The sequence below is a fragment of the Ovis aries genome, chromosome 8 (assembly GCF_016772045.2).
Source record: "Ovis aries strain OAR_USU_Benz2616 breed Rambouillet chromosome 8, ARS-UI_Ramb_v3.0, whole genome shotgun sequence".
Classification (NCBI taxonomy): domain Eukaryota; kingdom Metazoa; phylum Chordata; class Mammalia; order Artiodactyla; family Bovidae; genus Ovis; species Ovis aries.
This window is the reverse complement of record NC_056061.1, coordinates 309,461-323,336: the sequence shown is the minus strand read 5'-3', so window position 1 is coordinate 323,336 and position 13,876 is coordinate 309,461. Positions and strand designations below refer to the sequence as shown.

General features: G+C 38.3%; 1 protein-coding gene and 1 non-coding gene across 11 annotated transcripts in view; one reads left to right on the top strand and one right to left on the bottom strand.

Annotated features, from left to right (window-relative positions):
* The window catches only part of SLC17A5 (solute carrier family 17 member 5), an 85,958-nt gene that overhangs the window by 23,054 nt on the left and 49,028 nt on the right, over positions 1-13,876 (top strand). For all 10 annotated transcript variants that reach the window (NM_001009742.1, XM_042253152.2, XM_060419174.1 and 7 more), the window contains 3 exon segments: positions 34-121; positions 2,825-2,911; positions 3,771-3,889. In NM_001009742.1, the coding sequence (NP_001009742.1) occupies positions 34-121; positions 2,825-2,911; positions 3,771-3,889 (294 nt within the window).
* On the bottom strand, positions 13,677-13,781 carry LOC114116262 (U6 spliceosomal RNA). The gene has a single exon (XR_003590250.1). It is a non-coding gene; the product is annotated as a U6 spliceosomal RNA (small nuclear RNA).

Genomic DNA, 13,876 nt, shown 5'->3' with positions numbered 1-13,876 from the left:
TATTTCATCAGAAATGCCTTTTTCCCTTCTCAGGGTGTCACATATCCAGCCATGCATGCCATGTGGTCTTCATGGGCTCCCCCTCTTGAAAGAAGCAAGCTTCTGAGTATTTCATATGCAGGTGAGATAACCATTTTTATAAAGATTTTTGCTACAGTTTGTTATTTATACATCAACCTTGGGGGAAAGGTATACACCAGAGTCATGTAATGTCAAGTGTTTCCTTTGGGGAAAAATAAAGTTTTGAGGATACAGCTTAGTTATTAATGGTTTTCCTTGGCTCACTAGCATATAGCAATGTGGCATAATTGACTATTGTCGTTTTCTCCATCTGCCATCCTTTATTTCAAACCATGTTGCCTTTTTAGATGTTGGTATAGAGAATGCTTTAACAGAACAAAATCCCCAAAAAGCTGGAAAATTGAATACTTGTGTCCTTAAATTGTGATTTCTGGTTTGATCATCTCATAAACATGTCATGACTTTCAATCCCTCCCTTCAGACACTTTTTTTTTCCCCTATGCATTATTTTCTGTCATTTGATCTATAGGTAAGATAGCATGAGCTTTATATGTGAATTATAATTTTCCAGCTCACTGGAGGAATGAAAACTTTTGATCTGACTGCTTTTAAATAGAGTGGTTGAGAAAGACCTCTCTTGCAGTGGCTTTTAAGCTAAAATCTAAAGAATGAGATGAACCAGTCATGCAAAGAGCAAAAAAGGAAAGCATTCCAGCCAATCAGAACAACATGTACAAGGACTGACAGGCAGGAAGTAACATAGTTTCAAAGCAACGAGAAACACTGTAGGTGTCTGCTGCTGCTAAGTCGCTTAAGCCCTGTCCAACTCTGTGCGACCCTATAGACGGCAGCCCACCAGGCTCCCCCGTCCCTGGGATTCTCCAGGCAAGAACACTGGAGTGGGTTGCCATTTCCTTCTCCAATGTATGAAAGTGAAAAGTGAAAGGGAAGTCGCTCAGTCCTGTCCGACCCTGAGACCCCATGGACTGCAGCCTTCCAGGCTCCTCCCTCCATGGGATTTTCCAGGCAAGAGTACTGGAGTGGGGTGGGTTTAGAGAAATAGACAAGAGCCAGATTACATGAAGGCCTACAGGTCACAGGGTTTTTCTTCTCCAAAAGGCAATGGGGAAATATTTTGCGTGAGAGATATGATCTCATGTACATTTTAAGAAGGTTCCTTTTTTTTTTCTTTTAAGAAGATTCTTACAGCTGTGTGGAGATCGATGTAAAAAATCTGATAAGAAGTTCAAGAAGAGGCACTATCTGTGATTCTCCTTTGCCTATTAAATAAAGTCTGAGCTCAAATGAGGGGTCAAGAGTCTTTGTGGTCATTACCACTTCATTTTAGCCAGCCTAGCCCCTGGCACATAGTGCCTGGCAGGGAGCAGATATTCAACAACAGTTCAACCTGTTTCTCTAGCCTTTCTTTTCCTTTCCTTCACCAGCTGAAGTTCCCAATCCCACTTGCCCCTTTCCTGCTTTCATTCCTACTCACCCTGTTACCTCTACCTCTCTATCTTCTTTCTTATGGGACCAGACATTGGTCATCTTTTCAAAGTCCCACCACTACCTCTTAACATCTTTTCCTGACCTCTAGAGGTCAGAGGTTATCTGTCCTACCTTTGAACTTTCATATTGCTCTGTGATACTCAACACTTTCTAACATGTAATAATTATTTGTTTATATTTACTTACTCTATAAGACTAAAACTTGAGACCAGAAACAATGTCTGATTCTTTTAGCTTACACTATACCTACTAAGGTGTCTTCTGTTTGTACTAAATACTAAATACTAAAATGAGTTTTAGTACTTATTTATCTGATACAAATGTATGTTATTTGGAGCAAATTAGATTACTTAAAGCTTTGTTCATTTTCCATCAGATTTGCTGCAGTAGGTTATGTTTAGAGATCATCTTTGAGCCTTTCCCCCAAACACTCGGCTTTCTAACACATTTACTAGTAATGTGGCATTTACTAGCTCATGTTATAATAGGTCTTCAGTTGATTGATGCCTTCTAATTCAGCAATAGCTATATAATTGTAACTAATGTAACTATATATTAATGTATCTATTTTACATATGATGAGTTTTCTAGTAAATGATCCCTTAAGAGAATGGATTATTTGTATTTACATGTGACTAACTCAACTCCTCTGGCTTCCCTGGAGGCTCAGTGGTAAGGAACCTGCCTGCCAGTGTAGGAATGGAGTTCTATCCCTGGGTCAGTAAGATCCTCTGGAGAAGGAAATGGTAACTTGCTTTAGTATTCTTGCCTGGGAAATCTAGTGGACAGAGGAGCCTACATGGCGGACTGCAGTCCGTGGGGTCACAAAAGAGTCGGACATAACTTAGTGACTAAACGACAAACTCAGCTCCTATGAGATTTTCTTTTTAATTCATGTATTTATTGCTGCACTGAGGCTTCACTGCTGCACGTGGGCTTTCTCTGGTTACAGTGAGTGGGGCTGCAGTGCACAGGCTTCTCACTGTGGTGCCTTCTCTTGTTGCAGAGCACGGGTTCTAGGCCCACGGTCCTCAGCAGTTGAAGCTTGTGTACTCAGTAGCTGTGGTGCATGGGCTTAGTTGCTCTGCATCATGTGGAATCTTCTAGGGCCAAGGATCAAACCAGTGACCCCTTCATCTGCAGACGAATTCTTAACCCCTAGACCACCAGGGAAGCCCCACCTATGGGAGCTGATCACTCTTTTCCTCATAATCTACTATCCACCTTCTTAAGCAGTAAACCTGTCCCTGTTCGTTCATTTATCTCCAAAGTTTACAAAGTTTTGTTGTTCTAGGAGCACAACTTGGGACAGTAGTTTCTCTTCCTCTTTCTGGAGTAATTTGCTACTATATGAATTGGACTTATGTCTTCTATTTCTTTGGTAAGTTTATTCAAAATGTAACCTAAATTATGGTGTGAGAGGTCTGAAATGTAATAGAGGTTTAATAATTGGTTAAAATATGTGTATGCCAACTCACTGAAGTAACCATTTCCTAAACCACAAAGCCCTGAAACACTTACTGATAACCTGTTTTTCAAGTTCATGTGGTTAAAATGATCTGGCTAAGCTATAACTTGCTGTTAATTTTGGAATATTTGTTCAATAGAAAGTGCTGTTGAATCCAGGACTTAAATGCTATACTTACTACAAAAATTGCTATGTCACTTATTATAAAAATGTAAATTTTGAAATATTTCTTCTCAAGCAAAGTAGGATACTCTCACTTGGTAGTTTTAATCTTTTTTGTTTGTTTGTTTATCCCCAGGGCCTTTCATTCCTCAATCTCAATAGCAGGGTGATACACATTTTTAATAAAGAAGATTCCACCTAAACATTTATTTGGGAAATATGTTTGCAATCAAAACAAATAAACAAAAGCAGATACCTGTGGAAATAATAGATTGTAGACATTTAGTTTTTTAAAGATTTTGTCTGGTAGACCCTGTGAGGCAGTCATGTGGTCAAAAGTTATTCGCTTTAGGTGCAAAATTCCCATTATAAAGTAAATAAGACTAGGTTTGTAATGTATTGCACAGTGATATTGTAGTGCATACTTGAAAGTTGCCAAAAGAATGGATCTTAAAAGTTCTCATAACAACAACAAAAAAAAGATTTGTGTGGTGACAATGCTACACATATTGTGGTGAAGTTTATAATTACATAATTTTTTTCAAGACATAAGTAAATTGCTGCATTGGTGCATTCTGATTTCATTTAACTATTATTTTTCTATTTTAAGGCATTGTTGGAATCATCTGGTTTATTTTATGGATCTGCTTAGTTAGTGATACACCAGAAACTCACAAGACAATCACTCCCTATGAAAAGGAGTATATTCTTTCATCATTAAAAAATCAGGTATGAACTTTGGCACATCTCAAAAATAATTTCAGAAACTTTTTTTTTCAGGTTTAAGATACCAACTTTTTAATGAATATTTCTGTTGTGCACACTCTAGGCAAATTAATATACAAAGTACTGTTTTGCCCAAGATATTTTAATTCTTTCTAGTTTAAATCTATGAAACTTGAAATGAAAATGAAATCTTTTCATTTTAAATCTTCTAGAGTAATGATTTTCAAGTGACTTTCTTTGTCTTTCTTCTTAGTGGAAAATAATATGTGTTATCTACAAAAGGAATCTTAAGACAGCTACATTCTAAATGTTTGTTGTTAGGAAACGAGTGTGTTTTTTTGTATTTTAAATGAGTGTGATTTAACAAGGACAGCACTTTTGCTATGCTATATAATTTGCTCCTCTAGAATAGACCTTTATAAAAAATTTATATGCACTAAAGTAAGATTTGCTTCCCTTAATTGAGCACAATAGCAAATCAGAAATCAAATCTGTCATAATTTAATACAGTAAATTCTCAAGCCCTAGAGATAAAATATTTGTCTTTTAGTGGGAATAAAAGAAGAACCTGAAAACATTAGCAAAAATTAAAATACACAGTCTTTTCTTTAGCATTATTAATGGCTTCATAGTCACTTTCTTGGTTTAAAGAACATAAAATATTTCATATAAAATTTTCATTCCCCATCAAGTTATTATTATTGATATTTTCAGTTCCCCACCCCCCACCAAGCTGGTATGATTGTTCTTTTATTCTGTTCTATTTTACAGTCATAAGAGTCAGTGATTTGTTGTTGTTGTTATAGTTGATTTACAGTGTTATGTTTCAGGTGTAGAGCAGAATGATTCAGTTTTATATATACTTCCAGATTTTATTGTAGGTTACTACAAGATATTGAATATAGTTCCCTGTGCTATACAGTAGGTCCTTGTTGGTCATCTATTTTCTTCTTTTTTAAAAAAATTTTTTAATTGAAGGATAATGGCTTTACAGTATTTTGTGGTTTTCTGTCATACATCAACAAGATTCAGCCATAGGTACAACCCATGTCTCTTCCCGCCCAAACCTCCCTCCCATCTCCCTCCCCATCCCACCTCTCTAGGTTGTCACAGAGCCCCTGTTTGAGTTCCCTGAGTCATAGAGCAAATTCCCATTAGCTGTCTATTTTACATGTGGTGTTGTGAATTTCCACGTTTCTCTCTATACATCTCACCTTCTCCCTCCTCACCTCCCCTTGTGTCCATGGGTCTGTTCTCTATGTCTGTTTGTCCATTGCTGTCCTGAAAATAAATTCATCAGTACCATCTTTTTAGATTCCATATATATGCATCAGTATGTGATATTTATATTTCTCTTCCTTCCTTTCTTTACTCTGTATAATAGGCTCTAGGTTCATCTAGGAACTGACTCTAATGTGTTCCTTTTTATGGCTGAGTAGTATTCAATTGTATGTAGGTACCACAGCTTCTTTATCCATTCGTCTATCAACGGACATCTAGGTTTCTTCCGTGTACTGGCTATTGTGCATAGTGCTGCGATGAACATTGGGGTGCATGTGTCTGTTTCAATTTTGGTTTCCCCAGGGTATATGCCTAGCAGTGGAACTGCTAGGTCATATGGTGGTATTATTCCTAGTTTTTTAAGGAATCTCTGTACCATCTTCCATAGTGGCTGTAATCAATTTACATTGATTACAGACTTTTTGATGATGGCCATTCTGACTGGTGTGAGGTGGTATCTCATTGTAGTTTTGATTTGCATTTCTCTAATAATGAGCAATGTTGAACATCTTTTCATGTGTTAGCCGCCTGTATGTCTTCTTTGGAAAAATGTCTGTTTAGGTCTTTTTCCCAGTTTTTGACTGGATTGTTTGTTTTTCTGGTATTGAGCTGCTTGCATATTTTGGAAATTAATTCTTTGTCAGTTGTTTCCTTTGCTATTCTTTTCTCCAATTCTGAGGGTTGTCTTTTAACTTTGTAGTTTCCTTTGCTGTGCAAAAGCTTTTAAGTTTAATTAGGTTCCACTTGTTTATTTTTGTTTTTATTTCCATTACTCTAAGAGGTGGGTCATGGAGAAGGCAATGGCACCCCACTCCAGTACTCTTGCCTGGAAAATCCCATGGATGGAGGAGCCTGGTAGGCTGCAGTCCATGGGGTCGCTAAGCGTCAGACACAACAGGGCAACTTCACCTTCACTTTTCACTTTACTGCATTGGAGAAGGAAATAGCAACCCACTCCAGTGTTCTTGCCTGGAGAATCCCACAGATGGGGGAGCCTGGTAGGCTGCCGTCTATGGGGTCGCACAGAGTCGGACACGACTGAAGCGACTTAGCAGCAGCAGCAGCAGCAAGAGGTGGATCATAGAAGATCTTGCTTTGATTTATGTCATCTAGTGTTCTGCCTATATTTACCTCTAAGAGTTTTATAGTTTTGGGTCTTACATTTAGGTCTTTAATCCATTTTGATTTTATCTTTGTGTATGGTGTTAGGAAGTGTTCTAATTTCTGTTTTTGCACATAGCTCTCCAGTTTTCCCAGCACCACTTATTAAAGAGGCTATCTTTGCCCCATTGTATATTCTGCCTCCTTTGTCAAAAATAAGGTACCCATAGGTGCGTGGGTTTATCTCTGGGTGCTCTATTTTGTTCCATGGGTCTGTATTTCTGCTTTTGTTCCAGTATCATTCTGTCTTGATGACTGTAGCTTTGTAGTATAGTCTGAAGTCAGGAAGCTTAATTCCTCCAGCTCCATTCTTCTTTCTCAAGACTGCTTTGGCTGTTCAGTCTTTTGTGTTTCCATATGAATTGTGAAATTTTTTGTTCTAGTTCTATGAAAAATGCCATTGGTAATTTGAAAGGGATCACATTGAATCTGTAGATTCCATTAGGTAGTATAGTCATTTTCACAATGTTGATTCTTCCTACCCAGGAACATGGAATATCTCTCCATCTGTTTATGTCACCTTTTATTTCTTTCATCAGTGTCTTGTGATTTTCCATATGCACATCTTTTGTCTCCTTAGGTGGGTTTATTCCTAGATATTGTATTCTTTTTGTTGTAGTGGTGAATGGGATTGATTCCTTAATTGCTCTTTCTGATTTTTCATTGGTAGTATATAGGAATGCAAGTGATTTCTGTGTATTGACCTGGTATTCTGCAACTTTGCTGAATTTGCTAATTAGCTCTAGTGATTTTCTGATAGTTTCTTTTGGATTTTATATGTGTAGTATCATGTCATCTGCAAACAGTAAGAGTTTTACTTATTTTCCAATCTGGATTCCTTTTATTTCTTTTTCTTCTCTAATTGCCATAGCTAAGACTTCCAAAACTATGTTGAATAACAGTGATGAGAGTGGACACCGTTGTCGTGTTCCTGAACTTAGAGGGAATGCTTTTAGTTTTTCACTGTTCAATTGAGAACAGCGTTTGCTGTGGGCTTAATCATATTTGGCCTTTACTATGTTGTGGTAGGTTCATTCTATGCCCATTTTGTGAAGTGCTCTTATCATAAATGGGTGCTCAATTTTGTCAAAGGCTTTTCCTGCATCTATTTAGGTGATCATATGATTTTTATCCTTCAACTTGTTAATATGGTGTATCACACTGATTGATTTGTGTATACTGAAGAATCTTTGCATTCCTGGGATAAACCCAACTTGGTCATGGTGTATGAGCTTTTTAATGTGTTGTTGAATTCTGTTTGCTAGAATTTTGTTGAGGATTTTTGCATCTATGTTCATCAGTGATACTGGCCTGTAGTTTTCCTTTTTTGTGTTGTCTTTACCTAGTTTTGGTATCAGAGTGATTGTGGCCTCATAGAATGAGTTTGGAAGTGTTCCTTCCTCTGCAATTTTTTGGAAGAGTTTCAGAAAAGTAAGCATTAGCTCTTCTCTAAATGTTTGATAGAATTCTGTGAAGCCATCTGGCCCTGGGCTTTTGTTTTGGGGGAGATTTTTCATCACCATTTCGATTTCAGTGTTTGTACTTTGCTTGTTTATAACTTCTGTTTCTTCCTGTTGAACTTTCCTAAGAATCTATTTCCTCTAGGTTTTCCATTTTATTAGCCTGTAGTTGCTTATAATATTCTCTTATGGTCCTTTGTATTTCTGTGTTGTCTGTTGTAACCTTTCCTTTTTCATTTCTAATTTTGTTGATTTGATTTTTCTCTATTTCTTGATGAGTCTGGCTAGTGGTTGTCAATTTTGTTTATCTTCTCAAAGAACCAGCTTTTAGTTTTATTCACCTTTGCTGTTGTTTCCTTCATTTCTTTTTCGTTTATTTCTGCTCTGATCTTTATGATTTATTTCCTTCTATTAACTTTTTTTGTTCTTTTTCCAGCTGCATTAGATGTAGAGTTAGGCTGTCTATTCAATGCTTTTCTTGTTTCTTGAGGTAGGACTATATTGCTATAAACTTCCCTCTTAGAATTGCTTTTGCTGAATCCCATAGGTTTGGGGTCATCGTGTTTTTGTTGTCATTTGTTTCTAGGAATCATTTGATTTCCCTACTTATTTCTTCAGTAACATCTTCATTATTTAGTAATGTATTATTTAATCTCCATGAGTTTGTGTTTTTCGCAATTTTCCCCTGTAGTTAATATCTAGTCTTATAGAGTTGTGGTCAGAGAAGATTCTTGATACGATTTCAACTTTCTTAAATTTGCTGAGGTTTGATTTGTGACCCAAGATGTGGTCTATTGAAGAATGTTCCATGTGCACTTGAGAAGAAAGTATATTCTTCTGCATTTGGATGGAAAGTCCTGAAGATATCAATTAGGTCCATTTGGTCTAATGTTTCATTTAAGGTTTGTGTTTCTGTATTGATTCTCTGTTTTGATAATCTGTCCATTGGTGTAACTGGGGTGTTAAAGTCCCCTACTATTATTGTGTTACCGTCTATTTCCCCTCTTATGCCTGTTAGTGTTTGCCTTATGTATTGTGGTGCTCCTGTGTTGAGTACATAAATATTTACAATTGTTATGTCTTCTTCTTGGATTGATCCGTTGATCATTATGTAGTGTCCTTCTTTGTCTCTTATAATATTCTTTATTTTAAAATCTATGTTGCCTGAAATAAGGATTGCCACTCCAGATTTCTTTTGGTTTCCATTCACATGGAATATCTTTTTCCATCCTTTTATTTTCAGTCTGTATGTGCCTCTAGGTCTGAAGTGGGTCTCTTGTAGGTAGCATATATGTGTGTCTTATTTTTGTATCCATTCAGTCAGTCTGTATCTTTTGGGAGGTGCATTTAATCCACAATATATATATTCCTATTGGCATTTTCTTGATTGTTTTGGATTTGTTTTTGTAGGTCTTTCATTTCTCTTGTGTTTACTGGCTGTATAAGTCCCTTTAGTATTTATTGCAAAACTGGTTTGGTGATGCTAAATTCTCTTAACTTCTGCTTATCTGTAAAGCTTTTGATTTCTCCATCAATTTAGAATGAGATCTTTGCCAGTTATGGTAATCTTGGTTGTAGATTTTTCTTTCAATACTTTAAATATATCCTGCCATTCCCTTCTGGCCTGCAGAGTTTCCACTGTAAGATCCGCTGTTAATCATATAGGTTTTCCCTTGTATGTTACTTGTTCCTTTTCCCTTGCTGCTTTTAATATTCTTTCATTGTGTTTAATCTCTGTTAGCTTGATTAATATGTGTCTTGATGTGTTTCTCCTTGGGTTTATCCTGTGAGGGACTCTCTGCACTTCCTGGACTTGATTGACTATTTCCTTTCCCATGTTGGGGAAGTTTTCAATTATAATTTCTTCAAAAATTTTCTCGGTGCCTTTTTTTTTCTTCCTTTGAAACTTCTGTAACTCAAATGTTGGTGCATTTAATATTGTCCTAAAGATCTCTGAGGTTATCCTCAATTCTCTTTATTCTTTTCCCTTTATTCTGCTCCTCAGCAGTTATTTCCACCATTCTATATTCCAGCTTACTTATCTCTTCCTCTGCCTCAGTTTTTCTGCTCTTGGTTCCTTCTAGAGTATTTTTAATTTCTGTAATTGTGTTACTCATCTCTGTTTGCTTATTCTTTATTTCTTCTGTGTCCTTGGTGATTGTATTAACTATGTTAAATGTTTCTTGCATTTTTCTCCATTCTATTTTCAAGTCTTTGGAGCATCTTTACTATCATTATTCTGAATTCTCTTTCAGGTAAATTGCTTATTTCCTCTTCATTTATTTGGTCTTGTGAGTTTCTACTTTGTTCTTTCATTTGTGCTGTATTTCTCTGTCTTGTCATCTTTTTTTTTTTTTTCCTAACTTGCCCCACTTGATGTATCCTTTTCTCTGGCCTTAGGGTTGTAATCCTTATTCCTTTTGGTTTTTGCCCTTGGAGGGCAAGATTGGATGGGTGGTTTGTGTTGACTTCTTGTTAGGGGTGACTTGTGTCTGTGTTCTAGTGGGAGGAGATCAAGCAGGTAATTACAGAAATAATGGGACATAAACACACACTTGCACACATACAGTATTCTAAAGAAAAGAGTACAGGAGATTGACTTGGTGAACAAAGAAAACCAAAAGTGATATCAATTAATTAAAAGGCAGAGCTAGCGAATGCTCAATCTGGAAAACTGAGCACAAGCAGAGTGCCAACTGGGGAATATAGCAAAGAGAGCTCAACAATTTAACTTACTTGGTGAGAAAAGAAAGAGTGAAAGAAAAAAAAGGAGAATAGAAAAAGGGAAAAAAGAGGAGAAGAGAAGGAAAAGAGAAAAAGAGGGGATGGAAAAGAGGGTAAAAAAGAGAGAAAAGAAAAAATAGAAAAGCAAAGATAAATAGATGTATTTGGAAAAGATCTCTGTATAGTCAGGAATAGCTATAGCCAGTATAGAATGGTAGGCAAAGCAGTTGAATATGTCAAAAACAAAATTTAAAAACTCATTCAAAAAAAAAAGGGTGAAAAAGAAAAAAAATCTTAAAAACAAACAAACAAAAAATCTTGAAAATGAATTATGTTTTTTAACAAGAAAAACAAAAAGGAAAATTCCACAGCACTGCAAAAGGATAATGTGAAGGCGAGACTATATAGGGGGAGTAAGCAGGGTGACTTATAAGAAAAAACAAAAAAACAAAAAGGTTCTCAAGGTCGCACTTCTTGGTTGTGGTCTGCCCCGTGGGTGGGGTCGGGTTAGCGTCCTGCGATGTTTTCCTGGCTGGGGGAGCTTGTGATGTGCCCTGGCTGATGGAGCTGACCTCATCTCTCTGAAGGGCGGTGCAGTGTCCAGTAGTCTCTATGGGTCCAGTATGTGTTTGGGCAGCCCTTCTGGCCCTGGCAGTATTAGACACATCTATTTCCACAGCTGCTTCAAAGTGGCCCTCCCAGCATATCTCCACTGTCGCCAGCCCCCAACTGTCCCCGGGATCATTGCTATGCTTCTGTTCCCCTGTCCCGCCCTGCACTGCTAGCCAAAGCTTGCTGGGTAGGGGTTTGTGTGGATTTTTCCTTGGCTCCCCAACTGTGCCCTCTGTGTCATGGAGACTTCTGTGGGCTTCCCTCAGCCCCCGGAACTCACCCCCTGTGTTGTGGGCTCATGTACGCTTGTCTCAGCTTCATAGTCCCAGCCTCTGCATCACAGGGCTTGTGTGCGCTTGTCTCAGCTCCCCAGGTCCGGCCTCTGCGTCGCAGGACTTGTGTGCGCTTGTCTGGGCTCCCCGGGCCCATCCTCTGCATCGCGGGGCTTGTGTGCGCTTGCCTCGGCTCCCTGTGCCCGGCCTCTGCTTCATGGGGCTTGTGTGTGCTTGTCTGGGCTCCCCGGCCTCACTCTCAGCATCGCAGGACTTGTGTGTGCTTGTCTGGGCTCCCGGCCTCACTCTCGGCATCGCGGGACTTGTGTGCGCTTGTCTCAGCTCACTGGGCCCACCCTGTATATCACAGGGTTCAATTTTTATAAATAGCAACTGCTACTGCTGCTAAGTCGCTTCAGTCGTGTCCGACTCTGTGCGACCCTAGAGACGGCAGCCCACCAGGCTCCTCCGTCCCTTGGATTCTCCAGGCAAGAACACTGGAGTGGATTGCCATTTCCTTCTCGAGTGCATGAAAGTGAAAAGGGAAAGTGAAGTTGCTCAGTCGTGTCCAACTCCTAGCGACCCCACCGACTGCAGCCTACCAGGCTCCTCCCTCCATGGGATTTTCCAGACAAGAGTACTGGAGTGGGGTGCCATTGCTTCTCCATATATATCAAACCAGGTAATAATTAAACATTTACTCTTTCACGTTTCTTTTTAAGTTTTATAATTCACTACAAAGGTCTCTGTAAGCTGCTGAATTTTAAGAAATATGGCATCCCTTGGTCTTCACCAAAAGCTGGCAGAAATTTAGAAGGTACCACTGATGTAATAAAGTTACTTTGAGATCTCCCTGTGCTCTCAGATATTAATTAAATGAATACCCATTTCCCCCCACTGAGGAACAGGTTAAAATAGTTAATGCGCTGTAAATGGATCTTGCCACATAAAATGTAATGTATTTATATATACAGTAGAATATTACTTGGTCATAAAAAAGAATGAAATTTTGCCATTTACAACACATGGATGGATCTGGATGGTATTTTGCTTTAGTGAAATAAGTCAGATTGAAAAAGACAAATACTGTGTCTTTTCATTTATATGTGGAATCTGAAAAATAAAACAAGTGAACAAATATTAAACAGAAACAGGCTCATGGATACAGAGAACCAACTAGTGGTTAGAGAGGGAGAAGGGGGAGTGGGGGCCAGGCAAGGTAGTTGAAGGGGATTAAGAAGTACAAAGTACTGGGTATAAAATAAATAAGTAACAAGGATGTACTTACTGTACAGCTTGGGGAACATAAGTCAACATTGTGTAATAGGTTTGTATTGAATTTTGAATTGTTCTTTTGTACACGAGGAACTAATATAATATTGTAAGTCAATTATGCTTCCAGTTTTTGAAAAAACTTGGTATGTTTTCTCAGCGTTGATTATTAATAACTTGCTTCTTCTAAAATTTCACTTTTACCGTTATCCTCACTAACTTATGAAACTTTTTAGTTTATTTAGATTTTTTTTTAAAGAGAAAGGTGCCTGAATCTGTCCATTATCCAAGCCTAAGGTTAATCTGTTTTTCCATATGCTTCAGAAATTGAAATATTCAGAAGCAAGAGGAATTAAGAGAATTAGGTTTCCCAGAGCTTCTTAAACCAGATGACATTGTAGTTGAAAATGTCATAAAATACTTTGTTACATGAAGCTCCACTTTTAATCCCAGATCCAATAGATGTTTGGGATCTGCTGTACTTCATTCATTCCTTAAACATTTTTTGAGAGCTTACTATGTCCTAGGTTCTTTGTCAGGTGTGTGTGTGTGCTTAGTCACTCAGTCGACCCCTGGACTGTAGCCTGCCAGGCTCCTCTGTCATTATGATTCTCCAGGCAAAAATACTAGAGTGGGCAGCCAGCCCCTTCTCTAGGGGATCTTCCTGACCCAGGGTTTAAACCCAGGTCTCCTGCTTTGCAGGCAGATTCTTTACCATCTGAGCCAGTAAGGAAGCCCCTCTTTGTAAGGTACTGAGGGGGGAAAAAAATTGATAATCAGAGAGAAGAAATGACATGGTTCCCGTGGGACCTATGATATCCAGAGGGAGACAGATGTGAATGGACAGCACTTCAGGCCAACACTGCTGTCTACAGCTTATATAGTACATCTTTGGTACAGAGAAGGCAGGAGTCCTCAGCCAGCCTGGTGATGATACTCTCCTGCCAAGGACTGTCAGCAACATACCTGTAGTTGAACAAAGGGATTTCTTTCTTTTTTTCTTTCTTTTTTAATATGGAGCATTACATGAATTTGCATGTCATCCTTGCGTAGGGCCCATGCTAATCTTCTCTGTATTGTCCCACTTTTAATGTATGTCCTGCCAAAGTGAGCATGGGATTTCTTGCTTTGTGGCAAAGAAGAAGAAACCACACCATGAGGAACTAAAGGGCATCTCAGTGAGAGAGCTGAAGGCAGCTTGTTACAGT